The 19,232-nt window shown below is 46.7% G+C and overlaps 1 protein-coding gene across 2 annotated transcripts in view; it reads right to left on the bottom strand.

Annotated features, from left to right (window-relative positions):
* KIF27 (kinesin family member 27) overlaps positions 1 to 17,872 on the bottom strand; it is an 87,187-nt gene extending 69,315 nt beyond the window's left edge. The window contains exons 1-3 of one of the 2 annotated variants that reach the window (XM_040963475.1): positions 17,814 to 17,872; positions 9,734 to 10,118; positions 199 to 399 (exon numbers count right to left, since the gene is read on the bottom strand). In XM_040963475.1, coding sequence (XP_040819409.1) covers positions 199 to 399; positions 9,734 to 10,031 — 499 coding nt within the window. In that variant the 5' untranslated portion in view covers positions 10,032 to 10,118; positions 17,814 to 17,872. Of the gene's footprint in view, positions 1 to 198; positions 400 to 9,733; positions 10,123 to 17,813 lie in introns of those variants that run through there. The other variant, XM_040963477.1, reaches the window with a different exon arrangement.
* Between the last annotated feature and the right edge of the window lie 1,360 nt (positions 17,873 to 19,232).

The raw sequence follows: 19,232 nt of genomic DNA, 5'->3' as shown, positions 1-19,232 counted from the left end.
ACGAATAGCTCAGCTTCCCACCTAGTCTGAACTCCTGCTTTTTCACCTCAATAACTTAACTGAGACTGATACTCAATAAACTATTCCACTTAAAAGTAAAAACACATTTTATTCTTATTTAAAAAAAAAAAATTTGGAGTGTATCTAGAACTGCAGGAGTCTGTCTCCAGTGGAGGCACAGTGCAGGGGCAGCTTCACCTGTGTTTCCCTTCTCGTCTTCCCGGATGTGAAGGTCCTTCATGGAGGGCTCCAATTCTAGCAGGTCTCTTAGCTCTTCCTTGTAGACTTCAATATAGGACACTTTGATATCGAAGTCAATGCTAGGATTTTCAGAAACGGTTTGGAATATTTCTTGGATAGCTCGAGGAATGATGCCTTTCTGACCCTCCACAATCGATGCTGAAATTTTAGAAAAAAGAAGCACATCTGGAACTATCTTTTTTTTTCTTTATGAAAAACTACAACCCAAAACTTACAATTCATGAATGTGTTCTATATTCTACTATACATTTTTAAATCACAATGATAAGATTCGTTGGTAAAAACGTATGGTATGTATCTCCTAAGAATTTATTTGCACTTTCATAGAAGAAATGCGTATTTCACATATTGCCATGTGCAGGCACTATTCAAGGACCCCGAGAACTATCAGTGAATAAAGCAGGGGAGACCAAATCCATTTCCCGTTGAGACATCACTGAGGAGAGACAGCCACAAAGCACAAGAGTAAGTGAGCTGCATGGTGCGCTCAAAGGTGCTAAGTGTGCCTGAAGACTAGAGGGCAGCCCAGCAGGGCAGGACGTGGGACTGCGTGCCGAGCAGCTGTGCTCAACTTCCGCAAGAACGGCCCAGGGGACAGCATGGAGAGGCTGACCTGAGAGCACCCAGCCAAGGGGCAAGAGCCAGGGCAAAGAGACTGAACTGATGTGATCCGTCAACAAGGAGGCAAGGGCGGAGTGGCAGATAAGGCCAGAATGGTGACACAAGCCACAGCAAGGAAGTCCTTATGGAATGACTATACACTCCGGGCAGTTATTTTTTTTTAATCCTTTAATTTTAAAGTGTGCGTGTGTTTGTGTCTGTGTATGTGTGTGTGTGTGTGTGTGTGTGAGTGAGAGTGAGGAAGGAGGAGAGAGAGAGAGAGGTTTTCCATCTACTAATGCAAAGGCCACAAGAGCCAACACAGGGCAAGCTGAAGTTGATGTGGGTCTCTCATCAGAGCGGCAAGGACTCAAGCACGTGAGCCATCACCAACTGCATTTCCAGGACACACATTGCCAGGAAGCTGGATCCAAAGCAGAGTGGCAGCCTGGGAATCAAACCAAGCACTGCATTAGGGAGAGAGCGGGAGGGCCTCTCGAGTGGTGATTTAAGCTGGGGTGCCAAATGCCTTTCCCAGGGTTTTATTCTGAGTGAGATAAGAGCCACCGAAGCAGAGCAATAACTTACTCTTAGCTGAGATTTTAAAAGGCCACTCTCACTGCTGTATTTTATAGCATGGAATGGGGAACCCACTTGGGAAGCTGGCACAGGGCATCAGAGGATGCACGGGACAGTGGTGAACGCCATGACGGCAGCTGGATCTGCATTTGTGCTGAAGGGGAGTCATTATGATTTCCCAATATTTTGGATGCAGGATGTGAAAGAAAAGGATGAGTCCTGGATGACCCAAAAGGTTTTTTTTGGGGGGGGGGCGGTCACTGCAGCTGCCATCAGCTGACAGAGGAAGACTGGATGATATGCTGACCTGAGAGTAAATAGCAACAATTCAGTTTTTAACTTAACAGGTTTGAAATGTCTATTAGACATTCATTAGACTGAGCAAGTGGTTGGATCTACAACTTCTGAGTTCACACCAGGAACTGGAAGTAGCAGGCAAAAAATTAGAAATCAGGTAAGTCACGGGCCTGGATGAGATCACCAAGGAAAAAGCAAGAGTCGTGAGAGATCACCAAGGGGCCGTGTGGGAGTGCAGCAGGTGATCCTGCTCTTCACATGGGCGCCGGTTCGTGCCCCGGCTGCTCCACTTGCCATCCAGCTTCCTGCTTATGGCCGGGGAAAGCAGCAAAGGACCAAATGCAATGCACATTCTTACATGTGAGTTTTTATCACTAAAAATAACTTTCAAATATATACTCTGTAGCTTAAAATAGTTTTAAGTATAGTTCTAAACTAAACGAAATATACCGCAATCAGAAGTATGAAACAAAGATGTCTACAACCAAACGATATAGATAATGATAAATGATAAGTTTAACATAAAAATTAGACATTAAAGGAAGCAAAATACAACTGAGGGTTACTTGAATGCCACAGGCCTAAGTCTTAACAGCAAACCTTGCAGCACGTAGGTATAGCAGAAACGCACAGCTCAACACCAAGATCAGACAACGGCGGGTAGCAGAGGCCATGTCATCTGACACATACTTCACCTTTCCAGTTCACTGTGTTGCCGCTTCTAAAATACTAGATTCAAGGAAATGGAACTTGGCTCATACAAAATTCTTATACTGAGGGTCGCCCCCTGCTCAAATCCACCCCATTCCTCGGGACTTTACTGAAGTCCCCAGTACGAGGAGGAGCCACTGTGATGTTTTATATGTTTAGCCAGGGTTGGAGGTTTTAGACAACATGTCGCTTCTGAAGCAGAAACAGCTCTAAGAGGGTATGAAAACCTCAAAAACAACCAAAGTGTTTCACAATCCTTTATGGAATGGTCAGGTGAATGCCAATCAGTGCAGTGCAATTCATCAATTCATCTACCATGGCAAGAAACCTCTTTTTTTTAAAAAAGGCCCTGGTATCAGGGTTCTTCTGTTCTGAGATCTGGGGTACGGGGTAGAGGGAGAAGAGAATGGTGCAGAAGTTGTGAGTAGAAATGGATGAAAGAGGGCAGAGGGGCAGGCCAGAGTCTGTCGGTGACAGGACTCGTGCACAAGAGAGGTGCAGGGGGGCAGCAGCTGCCCAGGCTTAGCCCCCGGCCCAGGACCATCGCTGCACCGCCACGCTCCATCGTCAGCCCACAGTTTTTATAACCTGGAATGGCAAGAGCGAACATTTATGTCCCGGCTTGTTTCAAGAACGAGTTAAAGCAGTGTTATAAAAATCTATACAAGGATCGCTTCTTGGTCTTTTAGCTAAGATCAAATGTAAAATCTATACAAGGAGGGGCCAGTGCTATAGCCTAACAGGTTAAGTGACCTCATGCCTGGTGGCAGCCCATGTGCATGCCAGGAGGAGTCTGGAATGCTCCATTTCCAACCCCGTCCTTGCTAATGTACCTGGGAAAGCAGCAGACTACAGCCCAGTGCTTGGGCCCAGCTCCTGTGCAAGAGAACCAGCAGATCTGGAGGAAGCTCCAGACCTGTGGCTCCTGCTGGCCTAGCCTCGGCCATCGCAGCCACTGGGAGAGCAGCACATGAGAGACCTCTGTCCTTTAATCTCTGAGTAACTAATCTCTCTCCCTCTCTCGTCATCTACATAACTAACTTTCTTTAAAGATTTATTTTATTTTTATTACAAAGTCAGATATACAGAGAGGAGGAGAGACAGAGAGGAAGATCTTCCATCTGATGATTCACTCCCCAAGTGAGTGCAACGGCCGATGCTATGCCGATCCGAAATCAGGATCCAGGAACTTCCTCCAGGTCTCCCACATGGGTGCAGGGTCCCAAGATTATGGGCTATCCTCGACTGCTTTCCCAGGCCACAAGCAGGGAGCTAGATGGGAAGTGGAGCTGCCGGGATTAGAACCGTGCCCATATGGGATCCCGGCATGTCCAAGGCAAGGACTTTAGCCGCTAGGCCACGCCGCCAGGCCCTACATAACTAACTTTCAAATAAACACATTTAAAATAATGATGATGATGTTCTGACAGATGATATGACATGCTAGGTGAGAGAGCAAGAAACAGGATAAACATTACATAATTCTACTTCCATAAAGCTTTGGGAGTAGGCAATTCACAGAGATAGAAAATCAGAAGTTACCAGGAGGTTCACCGGGGGAAGTTATGGCTTAATGAGAACAGAGCTTCTGTCTGGATAATGAAAACTTCTGGAAACAATGGTGACAATTACACTAATACAGAAAACAGATTTGATGTCACAGACCAGTACATGTGAAAACACTAATTAAAGTAGTATATTTCATCTCATGAATATTTATAAGAGTTATCTACCACACAATTTTTCTTATCGGAAACTCAGAGAGGAAGAGAGACAGAGAGGAAGATCTTCCATCTGATGATTCACTCCCCAAGTGAGCACAATGGCCAAAACTGTGCCAATCCGAAGCCAGGAGCCAGGAATCTCCTCAAGGTCTCCCACGCGAGTACAGGGTCCCAAGGCTTTGGGCCGTCCTCCACTGCTTTCCCAGGCCACAAGCAGGGAGCTGGATGGGAAGTTGGGCTGCCAGGATTAGAACCAGCACCCTTATGGGATCCTGGTGCGTGTAAGGCAAGGACTTGAGCAGCTAGGTTACTGCGCCAGGCCCCACACAACTTTTACATAACAAAAAAAGGTGTAAAAGATAAAGACAAAATTTAAAATAAATGGAGAGTTAAGAGTTACCAAGTCATTGCAGGCAGCTTAGGAAACCTACCTACCATATTTAGCACTGTTTCATGGAAAATACATGCCAAGAAACAAAGATTGGTTTACAAATAACTTTAAAAGCAACCTGCTTCCAAGTTGCAAGTTACCAAAGTTTAGATTTTTGGCAACAACCATCCTAAAGATGTGAAAATCTATGAACTTGGATGGGTGCCTTCGTTTATTTTTATAATGTAACACTGCCATCATGTGGCTGGTAAAAGAAGTGGCAGGTTTGTTCCAAAGCAAGTGAGAAAATGAAGATTCTTTTCAGTTTCCAAGAACTAGCCAATAGAAAGTACCTAAACTATTTTCAAACTATAGCACAGACTACTGAACTCCATACTTCAATAGAAACAAAGCACAGGAATTTTAAAAAAAAGTACTAAAAAGCAAAATTTCAACTCATATTGGTAAACTTTGATATGTATTTTGCTTACCTACATATCACATTTGCAATATTACACTTATGTTCCTAAAATAGATTACTTCTGAGAAAACTTAAAGTTTTCTACCTAGCTAGCTATTATTTACTCATTATCTGTTAAAGACTGCACAGGTCTTTTAAAAAACCCATGCTCTGTATAGGGTGGTAGGTCTGAACTTACGAAAAGCAAGACAATGACCTTAGAGATTTTCATTGTGTCACAGCAACCGGCACGGTACTCTAAATACCGTAACTGCTCAGGAGCTGGCACAGTGGCACAGCAAGCTAATCCTCTGCAGTACCAGCATCCCATATAGTCGCTGGTTCAAGTCCCAGCTGCTCCACCTTCTGATCTAGCTCCCTGCTTATGACCTGGGACAGGAGACAACAGTCTAAGTCCTTGGCTCTGGCCGCTACGATAGCCATTTGGGGAGTGAACCAGCAGATGGACGATCTCTCTCTAATTCTGCCTTTCAAATAAAAATAAGTCCTTCTTTAAAACTTCTCTAAGTGCTTAATAAATACTTACTGGAGAAGTGGGGGGGGGGGGACTTCAACATTACTTACATGGTCAATAATCAAAGAGCAAACCAGGGACTTGGAGCTGGTATACCACAGAGAAAATCTAGACATCAAAAATGCACTAATTTCAGGCCCGGCGTGGTGGCGCAAGTGGTTAAGGTCCTCGCCTTGTACGCCCAGGATCCCATATGGGTGCCGGTTCTATCCCAGCAGCCCCGCTTCCCTTCCAGCTCCCTGCCTGTGGCCCGGGAAAGCAGTAGAGGATAGCCCAAGGTTTTGGGACCCTGCACCCATGTGGGAGACCCGGAAGAGGCTCCTGGCTTCAGATCGGCATAGCATCGACCTTTGCGCTCACTTGGGGAGTGGATCATCGGACTGAAGATCTTCCTCTCTGTCTCTCCTCTCTGTATATCTGCCTTTCCAATAAAAAAAAATAATAAATGCACTAATTTCATTAATACACCAGGAAATAAAGGCAGTTGCAAAAAATTCTAACTTCACCTGTCAGATGGGGAAAGTTTCTGAAACTGTATTATCAGTCACTTTGATACACAGCCCTTCCAGAAGAGAGCATCAGGGTCCGCTGTCTGCATTATGCATGACACCTGCAATTTTTTTTTAATGCCAAGTCAGAAAGGGAGACAGAGAGACAGAGAGACAAAAAGATCTTTCATTTGCTGGTTCATTCCTCAAATGCTCCCCACAGCTGGGACAGAACCAGGCTAAGGTGGAAGCCTGTAACTTGATCTGAGTCTCCCAAGTACCCGTGCCACCAATGACCCGTGCCACCCATCACCCACGCCACCCATCACCCGCTGCCTCCTAGGGTTTGCACCTGCAGGGAGCTGGACTGGAAAAGGAGGCAAGATTCAAGCCCAGTCACTCCGACAAGGGATGTCTGTATCTCTGGAGTGGCTCTGCCACAATGCCTACCCCACCATGTGCATTCTAAATGTGCATACCCTGAGGCAGGCACTGTGGTGCTGTAGGTTAAGGTGCTGCATGGAGGGTCTGCATGCTACTCAGGCTGGAGTGCCTGAGACCTCTGCTTCTGATCCAGCTTCCTGCTCATGCAAACCCTGGGAGACAGCACTGACGGCCCAGGGACCAGGGCCTCTGCCACCCTCGTGAGGCGCAAAGACAGTGCCTGGAAGCTGGTTTCCACCCGGGCCAGTCTCGTCATTTGGTCTTTTGGGAAATGAATCAGTGGATAGACAATCTCTTCTGTATCTCCCTCTCCCCCTCTGGTCATTGTGCCTTTCAAAGCAAATCCACCTTTGGGAATCTTAATCCATAGAAATATTCTCCAGGATCTAAAAGCTTCATGTATTGAATTTAATCGCCCTGGGGAGGTATTTAGAGGGGTAGAAATACAATCTGACTGGTAAAATCTTTGAAAGGTGATTAAGATTAGATAAAGTCAGGAGAATGGAGCCTGGTAATTGAATTCTGGTGGTTTTGCCAGATGGACAGAGGTGAGTTCCCCTGAACACCAGGGAAGACACAGACACACACACACACACACACACACACACACACACACACACACACGTATGTCCTGCCATGTGATGATTCCCTGTACCACTTCAGAACTCGGCTAGCCGGCTCAACTGGCTAATCTGTCACTTCTAGGCACAGGCATCCCATAAGGGCACCAGTTCATGTCCTAGCTGTTCCAGTTCCCATCCAGTTCCCTGTTTGTGGCCTGGGAAAGTAGTAGGGGATAACCCAATGCCTTAGGACCATGCATCCATGTGGAAGACTCAAAGGTTTCAGACTGGCTCAGTTGAGGCTATGTGGCCATTTGGGGAGTGGAAGATCTCTCTTTGTCTCCTTCTATCTGTAAATCTGCCTTCCCAATAAAAAATCAAGCAGAAACAACAACAACAACAAAAAAAAACCCTCTGCTAACAAGAAAGCCATGAGAAGATGTGGGCCCTTGCCATTGGGTTAGAACTGTAAGCCAAGTAAATTTCTGCTCTTTAAACATACTCAGGCTGTGGCACTGTGCTATTTACAACAGCAAACAGATTAACGTAACATGTATATACACTTAAATGTATGAACATACAGACACTTTTTTATACTAGTAAAAACCAGAGACAATGCAGAAATATTTCCATGGATACAGGATGATCCATTCACACTTTGGAATATTATACAGTCAAAAAATTAAGAAGTATATGAAGCCAAAAGTTATGTGAAAATATTTTATAATAAATGCAAAAAAGGAAGTTACAGAATGACAGGTAAATATCTCATTAAATAAAATTTTTAAAACAAAAAACGTTTGTGAGAAGTTTTTGTTTGTTTTTTAAAGATTTATTTATTTTTTATTACAACGTCAGATATACAGAGAGGAGGAGAGAGAGAGGAAGATCTTCCATCCAATGATTCATTCCCCAAGTGACCACAATGACTGGTGCTGAGCCAATCCGAAGCCAGGAGCCAGGAACCTCCTCAAGGTCTCCCACATGAATGCAGGGTACCAAGGCTTTGGGCCGTCCTCGACTGCTTCCCCAGGCCACAAGCAGGGAGCTGGATGGGAAGTGGAGCTGCCAGGATTAGAACCAGTGCCCATATGGGATCCCGGCGTGTTCAAGGAGAGGACTTTAGCCGCTAGGCCACGCCGCCAGGCCCAGAGAAAAAGTTTTACTTGTTTAATTTCTCAGGCATCACTTGCAATTCCTTTTATAATGAATATTAATTTTTTTTAAGTAGGAAAAACCACTACAAAATGTTCTTAGTGGTGGTCTATTTCTTATGGCATGCAGAATTTGAATGGCTAAAATACTTTAGGACAAGGGAGGAAGAGGAGGTAAAGTCCATTCCATATCCGAGTCCCAGTTGGAACCTGGGTACCCAAGCGCTCTGCTTCCAGTCCAGCCCCCTGCTAACGCGCTTGGAAGCGATGGAGGATCAAGCACTTGAGTCCCCGCCACATACGTGAGAGACCCGGCCCAGCCCCAGCTGTTGGGCCATTTGGGGAGAAGATGTTCTCCATCTCTGCCACTCTGCTTTTCAAATAATAAATAAATTTTAAAAAAAATTTGGGACAATAAACAGATTTAATAATTTTTCCTCTACAGAATTAAACTGTATTAATAGCTTAATAAAATAGTAGACTCATAGTAATTAACTCACCAAGGTCTGAACATTTCATAACTCCTATTAGTATAAACCACTTACTGAGTCTTTAAGATTATAAAATGTATGACAATCAAAAACACAAACTACAATCAGAAACTACAACTGCTGAGAAAAATCACAACTTCTACTAGAAAAACTGACCTAATTTTATTATGAAACTTGAAAATAATCTAGCACATGCAATCCCCCAGTTTTGTAAAAGCATGATTTTTAAGAACTGGGAAGTGCTTCCCCACAGCCCTGAGATGAGGGCTTCCCCGCTTCAGCCATCCCCACCCCCACACGTCTCATGAGAGAAGCTTCTCAAACACAGCTAACATGTGAGAAGACTGAAAACGAAAGAATACTGACATTCACAGCAGAGGGAATCTTCACCAAAATTCAGGGATGCTTATTTTCAACAATCAAATCTGATGCTGACAGCAGAAAGGACCAGCAGAGAATCCCACCAGCAGAGCACCTGCGTCCCCGTCCTGACCCCAGCACTGACCCCAGCATCAGCCACCCCACGGAACGACTTGTTCCTCTCTCGGGAAGCAGTTGACTGGCAAGGTTCCCTTCAGTCCTCCAGGAACTCCTGTGAGCCCACCTTTTCTATGCTATTATTACAATCGGGGGGGAAAAAAAAGAAAGCATGTCTCAAATATTCAGCACTTGAAATAGAAATGTAGCTTTTCAAAGAAGACACTTTAAACCACACAACAAATCTCTCCCAGTGTGCCCAAGTTCTGTTCTAGGATGTTTGTTATAACTCGCATGCTGAAGGACTCAAGACCTGGCTATGCTAACTCACTTATTTTAAATTCTAAAAGTCTAAATAACAAGGGCTAAACACTGAACACCGTATTAAACTTCTTTCCCCCCCAAAATTTTCATAAACTTGATTTAATAAATTTTACCGTTTACAAATTAATTTTTGAAAGATGACAATCTTCTAATGACCTTATTCATTCCTTCATTATTCAGTCAATATGCTAAGCACCTAGGGTGTATCAGATATTGTCATACACAAGTTTCTTTGAAAGAGTGTGAGAATCTTACCAACATGGCCTCCTCCAATGGTGTAAGTCTTCCCAGATCCAGTTTGTCCATAGGCAAAAACTGTAGCATTATAGCCCTCAATCAGTGACACCACCAGGGGCTTTATACATGTATTATACACTTCATCTTGAGTGGAATTCTTCCCAAAAACAAAATCAAAAGTAAAGACTCTATCTCTCCCAATGATAATTTGCTGGGTGTTGGGGATAACTCTCACACACACTTGATGATTACGAAGAACTTCTTTGCAAAGCAGAGGTCTAATTCTTACAGCAACTTTTACTGGTATTTCTTCCATGGCAGCTCAGATTGTACTGAACAGGTTATCTACTTAATGTTCAGTATCTAGTGTGAGAAAAATCCATTGTATGTAAGATCTGGACTCCTGTGTATTAAAAGGCAAAAAAAACTTAATTAGCGATTTCACCTATTTTGATAGACTAATCATCTTCTAATGCAAACTAAATTAGTGTATGCATTATTCTAACATAAAATAGTTACAAAAGAACAAATATGCCTTGTAGAACATATCAACTTATAGATGAAATGACACATCTACATTTGCTTCACAATAACCTGGGAGTCACAAGTCGGTCAACAATGAAGCAAGGTAGTAAGCACATAAAATCCAAATGTGCCTTTATGTCCACAGCAGTAATGTTTTCCAGTCTGCTAATCTAAATGTTGAATAACCAGAGAATCAGAAAATAAAATCAAGGAAATAAAAATTGCATTCATGTGTTAAAAGCAAAAGTTTACACTAAATCTATTTTTTTTATTATTTCATTTTAAGACACAGTTTCATAGGCTCTGGGGTTCCCCCCATTCTCTCCCCCATATTGATTTCCTCCATATTGTTACAGTAGTACAGATCATAACCAGTCATGATTCCATCATTGCAGGCACGGACCATGCAGAGTCCAGCATCTTATTTTCCAGATAAATTCAGAAGCGTCATTGGGAGACCATCCTTGGTCTGAAAGTAGAGCCGGCAGAATATCATCCCCTCCAATAAGATGCCACTACACAACTTCAACAACAGGAAGAAACATGGAAATTAACAGCATCATGAAGCTAATTAACATGGTACTGAGTGACCAATATATTAGAAAATGCAAGTTTTTAACCACATCCTATTACTACTTCCTTGACATCTCAATTTTAGCATATACACAACTGGCTGCTATAAACCTAAAAATGTTTATAGGGTGCTATTCAGTTGTCTCATGTCTATTTTCATTTTTATATTTAGCAGCTTATAGAATTCAAGCGTGATTTTACTGAACTTCATGAATTTTAGGATGGTCTAAACAGGGTTATAACTCTAACAAGCCATATTTTGATGGTTGAGGAGCAGAACAATTTTAGGAGGGGTGTGCAGAGAAATCTTCAATATTTTAGTGAGGAGTAACTGATCTTTGTGTCCTACCTAATGAGGTATATGAGAGTCCAAGCTGACCATTTCCTGTCTGTTCTAAGCTTTCCTTATTAGTCTCTGTTTATCTGATCTAATTTTGGGAGCTCCGGAGTGACCCTAATGGTCATTGCAAGAGAGAGTGGGGAGCCAAAGTAGGAACTAAGTAAGGACCAGAGAAGGCTCCCCTCCTGAGTCCCAAAGGAAGCTGACTGTTTTTCTGTTTCTGCGGACTGTTCAGGGCTCCTGGCTATTGTTCCAATGACATCAGATCCTGTGAGGAAGGATCTGGGCTTCTTCCATCCCGTGTGGGAGATCCGATAGGGAATGATTGACCTCAGAGTTCTCGGCCTATGAAGGCACTCCAATTCTCTGTGCAGATCTATTTTTTTTTTCAACATGTATGAGGCCATGGGTGCCACAAGTACAGCAGAAACATACAGTTAAGAAAACACCTTGCTTTGAGCAGGCAGAAATGACAGCACGGAACTGAACAGCTATAGGGTAGTCCGAATCCTGCTGAATTTCAAAATTGCTTGTGGAAATACAGCACCTCCTCTTGTCATAAACTTTAGGAACAAATCCATGAAAAGTTTCAAAGGTTTCTACAAATCAATATAAATTTCAAAACAAACAAAAAAAAATTGCTTCTTCTATTCCTCGTGTTATATTGTACTCATTTCTGAAGACTGTTGATTAAACTTATAACTTCCTTACCATAAACACTCTGAAAAATAAAACAAGAAAATAATATATTTTATAATGGCATTAAAAAGAGCAACAAATTTAACAAAAGATAGAAAACTTAGTTTAAAAATTATGAAACGTGTTTAAAGAATGCACAACTAATATCTAAAGAAATAAAAACCCTGTGTTTATAACTTTGAAGACCTAACAGTTAAGATGCTAGGGTCAGGGCCCGGCGCGGTGGCGCAAGTGGTTAAAGGTCCTCGCCTTGCACGCCCGGGATCCCATATGGGCGCCGGTTCTAATCCCGGCAGCCCCGCTTCCCTTCCAGCTCCCTGCCTGTGGCCTGGGAAAGCAGTCGAGGACAGCCCAAAGCTTTGGGAACCTGCACCCGTGTGGGAGACCCGGAAGAGGCTCCTGGCTTCGGATCGGCATAGTATCGGCCCGTTGCGCTCACTTGGGGAGTGGATCATCGGACGGAAGATCTTCCTCTCTGTCTCTCCTCTCTGTATATCTGCCTTTCCAATGAAAAAATAATAAAAATAAATCTTTAAAAAAAAAAAAAAAAGATGCTAGGGTCAGCTCCATGGCATAGCCACAGGAGGCTAAGCCTCCACCGAGGCACTGACATCCCATGTGGGTACCACTTCCAGTCCCAATTACTCTACTTCCACCTGGCCTGTCCCTGGCTGCTGTGGCAATCTGGGAAATAAACCAGCAGACAGAAACCTTCTCACCCCCCTAAGCCATGTAGATCTGCCTCTTTTAAAAAAAAAAAAAAAAGATACACACACACGCACACGCACAAATGGTCAATAAGCTTGTGAAAAGATTCTGCTTCATTAGCTGCCAGGAAAATGCAAAACCGCTCTACATCCACATGCAACCAACACGATCAACACGGCAAGTGTGGTGGTACAGAGTAAGAGGCATCCTTAGTGAGACCATAAAATGGCACAGCCGCTTTGGAAAACAGACTGGCAGCTACTTAGAAGGTTAAACACAGCTACCATTTCAGTTCAGCAAATCCACTGCCAAGAAAAATGAAAACATGTTTGTATAAAAACTCGTACACAAATGCTCGCATGTTTGGTAGGATAAAGTTTATACCACATGGAAGCCTTTTTTAAAAAGTAGCAAGTACCCCAGCTGTAGGCAACCGCCTAGGTTTTCTTGCACCTAGCCAAGTGTTAACAGTCCTGGGAGAAAAGCAGCCAAGGCTGGCGGGCATTCTGGGTCTGGTTAATGTGAAATTTGTGTTAACTATACCAGTATGCCAGCATAGGTGCCTATTCTTCAAAAAAAAAAAAAGGGATATATAGGGAAGACAGGAATGCCAGGCTGGGACATGACACCCCAGCCGCCAGGCTGCAGATTACTTGGGGAAGGGGGTCTCAGGACATGTTGGAGCAGGAACAGCTGAAAGCACGCTTGACAGCATAAAAATGACTTCTTGGATTTTCCACAGACCAGGTCACTGCACTCGCAGGCAGGGGAGGGAGCTGAGATGGGGTGTTTTAGAGGGGGGAATCTGGAGGGAATGCCTGGGTCAGGCCAAGGCACCCATGGTCACAGAAAACCCGGGTTGAGCTAAGCAGTATTACTTACCACCCACTGGTACAGGCAAAATGTGGGGTTGAGGGCATGCCTGCTGGGCTAGGCTGCAGCACCCATCCTTCAAGTGTCAGAGCAGGGGGTGGGCTCTGCCACACTGAACCACAGCACTATGAGAATGCAAGAGGACTGGATCTGGGGGCAGATTCTGTAGGGGAATTGTGGGCTCACCTCTGTGGAACTGCAGCACCTGCCAGTTTACATGGAATGCTGGGAGCACGGATGGACTGAGCCAGCCTAGAACACACAATTAACCCAACAGGAACCCATCTGACAACCACAGGAGTCAGGGCTGGGAGAAGGCCAGGAAGGGTCAGGCTGCAGCACCCACCAGCACAGGGGCTGTACATGGGACTAGGAGCAGACCATGCCAAGCAGGGCCACTGCCCCCTCTGGCACATGTGAGATCTGGGTCTGGGAACAGGCCTACATGGTAACTTGGCGAACTCCTCTGTTTGCCACACCTCCCGCTAAGAGGCGCAACAGCCCGGTCTGGGGGCAGTCTGACCAGACTGGGCTACAGCATTCATGTAGGACAGACTGAAGCATCCAATGGCATGCAGGAGAACCAGGATAAGGTGTGGACCACACCCACTGGGGCTGGGCTGAGATGCCCATTGGTGAGGTCTGGAACTGAGTGGGCCATGCCAGGATAGGTCGAAGCACCTGCCAGTGTGTGCAAGATCTGGCACTGGGAATGGGACTGGCAGGGGAACTTGGGGAACTCCCTTGCTAGTCTGCAGCTTTCACTGGTGGGTATGAGAGCTAGGGCTGGGGGTAGATGGACTGGGCAAGACTGCAGCACCTGTCAGCCGGGTTTGGGGGCAGGCTGGATTGGGCTAGGCTCCGGCACCAAGAGCTGGAGTAGGTGTAGGACAAGCCGGGCTGGGCTGTAGCACCCACCTCCCAAGAGCCAGAACTGGTGCAGACTGGTAAGACTGGGCCACAGTGTCCACCAGTGTGTGTCAGAGCTGGCTATGTCAGGCTGAGCCACAGCATCTGTTTGCACATGCAATATCTGGGACTGGCTGAAGGCCTGCCAGGGGGACGTAGCAAACTCCCTCCTAGACCACAGCTCCTGCTGGTGAACAGGAGCTGGGGCTGCGGGTGGGCCTGGATGGTCAGGGCAGCAGTGCGACTGGCATGTGTGGGCTGGGTCTGAAGATGGGCTGACATAAGCTGTAGCACCTACAGCATGCATGACAGTGGGGTAGCATTAGGGGAAGACCAGACTAGGCTGCAGGACATACCAGCACAGGCAGGAATCAGGACTAGGGATGGGCCTGGTGGAGGTTTTGGGGAGTCACTCCAATTAGGCTGTGTCACCCACTGGTGTGCATGAAGACCAGGCCTGTGTCAGGCTGGGCTGGGCTGGGGTAGGCCATCAGGTCATGTGAGACATGGGTTTGGAGTCAGAACTGACCAGGCAGCAGCAGCCACAGCTACGTGCATGGGCTGCGGCAGGTAATACACTGAACTTGACCCTGTACTCGCTGGCATACAAGAGTCAAATCTGAGATCATCACAAGCAAGGTTTCTCGGGGCACGCCCAAACCCCAGCCACGGGGACAATCACAATAAATGTGCTCCAACCTTGGATTGCATGTGTCACGACTGGGCCTCCTCAGTTGCTGATGCCTGTGTAGTGGACAGCATGTCCAGAAGCACACAGGGGACATGACAGCCAGCTCATCTAGGCCAGCAGAGGATGCTGAGTGCCTCATCAGCTGATAGAAAACAGAACAGGTTGGACCACTCTCCTGGCCAAGCTCTGCAACATGTTCCTGGGCCTGTGGATGCACTAAACCATCAGAGACTGGAAAAATGTTCTGAACTCCACTGTGATGAAGCTGTTGATGTCTTAGGACTATCAAAACTATTCAAGTGAGTCCGGCACCATAACTCAGTGGCTAAAATCCTCGCCTTGCACGTGCCAAGATCCCATATGGGTGCTGGTTTGTGTCCCAACTACTTCACTTCCCAACCAGCTCCTGATTGTGGCCTGGAAAAGCAGTAGAGGATGGACGCTGCACCATGTGGGAGACCTGGAGAAGGCTACTGGCTTCTGGTTTCGGATCAGCTTAGCTCCAGCCATTCTGGACATTTGGGAAGTGAACCAGAGGCTGGAAGATTTTTCTCTCTGTATCTCCTTCTCTCTGTAAATTTGCCACCTTTCAAAAAAAAATCTTGGAACAGTCTCTTCCCCACATCGGGGTATCTAGGGCATCATCAGCTGATGGGTCCCCATCCCTGGATGCTGATGTAATTTGGCAGCAAGGAGTGGTCCCCTCTCCTCCTCCCCCCCCCCCCCCCCCCCCGCCAATGGACATAAGAGGAAAAACAAATGGAAACATTTGTCCTCCCCACCTTCTTCACCACCTAATAGGGGGCCCACATGGTCAAGCACCTCTCTCAACTACATAAACATATAAAATAAAATTAAAAAATTTAAAAGTAACAAATAATATGAAGATGTTTAAAGGCAGATGATGCAAAAATGAAAACCTTGAGATGAGGCTACGCCTTTGGAGAAACTGAATCAGGAGCCCTATCATTAAGTAACCTAGTTGACTCCTGGACTGACAAGAACATTCCACGTGGGACTGGATGCAGAAATGTTACCAACAACACAGTTAAAGGCTCTGCACTTTGCGGTGATAATTTTCTGAGAGCATCAAATGAAGGCCAATGGTAACAACACGAACCACTTGCGTCACGATATGAAGAGCACCCTGAGACTCCAACGCATCAGGTCCCTCGGGCTGTAAAATCCCAGGACAGTCAACAAACCAGACACGATGATGGCCCAAACAAAGACAGGCACGTAACCCTGGCACTAACGTGATACACTATGCCTGGTAAGTCCTTCCTTGGATCCCGAAGGACTCAGCAGTCATTAGCTACTGGAAACTTAATTCTAGACTGTAAGGATTCTTAATTCTAGACTGTGAGCTGATTCTTCCAAGCATCTCTGAACACTAAGCATTGGGAGTTTTCTATCAGTTTAGTTGGCTTCATTTTGTTATGTGAGCACACTGCAGTCATTATGTATATTAAACCAAATCTGGCTGATTCCAACAAAACCGTTAATTCAGAAAAAATGGGCCCAGCACCTTAGCCTAGCAGCTAAGGTCCTCACTTTACACATACCAGGATCCCATATGGGTGCAGGTTCTAATCCTGGCAGCTCCGCTTCCTATCCAGCTCCCTGCTTGTGGCCCAGGAAAGCAGTCGAGGATGGCCCAAAGCCTTGGGACCTGCGCCCGGATGGCAGACCCAGAGTAGACTCTGGGCTCCTGGCTTCAGATCAGCGCAGCTCCAGCTGCAACAGCAGCTTCAGGAGAGAATCATCAGATGGAAGATCTCCCTCTCTGTCTCTTTTCTCTCTGTGTATCTGACCTTCCAATAAAAAGACATACATCTTCCAAAAAAAAAAAAAATGAAATGCAACTGAGATATTGTCACGTTCTTGGTTTATGTAACAGGAACACCCAGAACTATTCTGGCTCTGAAAAGGATTGAAGCTCACCTATTCATAAACACGGTTTGTAATCAACAGTTGCTTTAAAAAAAAAATTGCATCACTTACACTTTTTCCAATTGATCAGGCACCTGAAGCTTATCTTAGGTCACTAACATACGTTTTTCCAAAAGTCAGCATCTAGTTGGCTGGGAACAGATACGTGTATTTAAAAGGTTGGCAACAAGTGAGCAAAAAGACAGAACTGTTTGCTGCCCCTATGCCAGGTGATTCACAGGTGATGGCCGTCGCCCAGCACGAGTGCCATCCGGTGCCCCTCGTCTAAAACTTGTGGCTTGTTAATAAAGAAGAAACCCTCAGCAGGTGAACAGGGGATCGCGTAAGGACCTCAGAAACGACCTCCAGAGCTTAGAGAAGACATGGAGTGAAGAAGAGAAAGAAAGTTTTATAAACAACGTTACGTGTATTAAAAGGAGTTTCAAAGAACGTGCTTGCTCTCCCCAGCATCACCTGCCTGAGGTGCTCTCGGGTTTCCGCGGCGCTTGCACGCACCAGTTCCCACCTGTACCACGGGAAACAGGGCCTGCGACAAAAACAAGCCCCGGGGGACGACGCGGGCCTCACGGGGAGGCCAGAACTGAGGCTGCCTCGAGGGCCCGTTCCCCCGGCTCTGGGGCACCCCACCCGGGCTCCGGCCCCGAACCCCCTGCTCAGCCTAGCCAGCGCCCCAACCGCCCTCCGAGGCCGCCCCGCCGCGGCTCCGACGTCCGACGGCAGGTCGGGGACCGGGGCGCCGCAGGCCCGAGGGCCAGCTCAGGGGGCTCCGCGGTCAGGACGGCGACCCACGTCCCCGCACCTGCCAGGCCGGCCCGCCGCTCACTGACCGGCTCGGGAAAACTCGGTCTCCGGCGGCGAGCGCAGGACTCCCCGGTTTCACTCTGCCGCGCCGCCGCCGCTCGCGCCTTTTGTTGTCGCGCGTTCTCCAGGCAACCGGCGAAGCCCGCGGCGCAACCCGCTGCCTCCGCGCAGGCGCGTTCTGGCCCCGCCCACCATGGTCCCGCCCCCGGGCCGCCTGGGCCCCGCCCACCCGACTCCGCCCCGGGCCGCCCGCGCCCAGCCTACCCCAGGCCCCGCCCCCGAGCCGCCCGTGCCCAGCCCACCCGACTCCGCCCCGAGCTGCCCCGCCCCGTCCCGCCCACCCACCTGGCTCCGCCCCCTCCCAGCCACCGCCCCGCCCTCCCAGCCACCGCCCCACGCCCAGTCCCTAAGTCTCACCCTGCTTTCCCACGTCCCGCAGTCCCGTGCCTCGCCCCGAGACTCACCCCGCCCCTCTCCGGTCTCACCCCTGAGCCTCTGCCAGTCTCTGGGTGGAAAAGTCTCAAGCACCTGCCTCTGAACCTGCAAACACGTTCCTCCTCCCAACCTGGGGACACGGGCTGCCGCTTCCCAGGGTGCTGAGCTTAAGCAGATTTCCAGGGATTCCCAAATGAAAGTGACTATCCCGCCACATTTCAATAGCTTGGCTACCAAAACAGTTCAGTTATTGACACAGAATTTATGTAACATAAAATGAGCTGTTTTCAAGTTCACATTCATGACATTATGCAGTCATCACTGTGTCCGTCCCTTAAAATCCCCAAGGCAGCTAGTACTCACTGCCTCCGCCTCCCCCGCCAACCACAAACACCTGCTGTCTGCGGATCTCCTTATCCTGGGTACTTCGTATTTACACCAGCACGCGGCGCAACACTGGTGCCTGGTTTCCACTGCTTAGTGTTTTGGGGATACACTTACGTTATTGCATCTCTAGGCACTTTTAATTCCTTTCTATAGTTGAATAGTATTCCACTGCCTGGATATACCACACATTTTGCCCACCATTCATTATTTCATGGACACTTGGGATATTTTAGGCTAAACTGAATATTGCTGCTATTAACATTTTTGTACAACTATTTGTTGAGTTTCAGTTTTGGGGGGGCACAGACATAGGAATGAAATTGATGCATCATATGGTAATCTTATGTTTAATTTTTCTAATTTATGTTTTTACAGATTTCATTTTTATTGGAAAGGGAGATTTACAGAGAACAGGAGACAGAGAAAGATCTTCCTTCCACTGGTTCACTTCCCAATTGGCCACAGTGGCTAGAGTTCAGCCATTCCAAAGCCAGGAGCCAGGAGCTTCTTCTAGGTCTACCACATGGGTGCAGGGTCCCAAGGCTTTGGGCCGTCCTTGACTGCTTTCCCAGGCCACAGGCAGGGAGCTGGAAGGGAAGCTGAACAACCAGGGTAAGAACAGC

The sequence above is a fragment of the Ochotona curzoniae genome, unplaced genomic scaffold (genome assembly GCF_017591425.1).
Source record: "Ochotona curzoniae isolate NIBS_2020 unplaced genomic scaffold, NIBS_Ocur_1.0 scaffold_3208, whole genome shotgun sequence".
Lineage (NCBI taxonomy): Eukaryota > Metazoa > Chordata > Mammalia > Lagomorpha > Ochotonidae > Ochotona > Ochotona curzoniae.
This window is presented reverse-complemented; position numbering and strand designations above follow the sequence as displayed.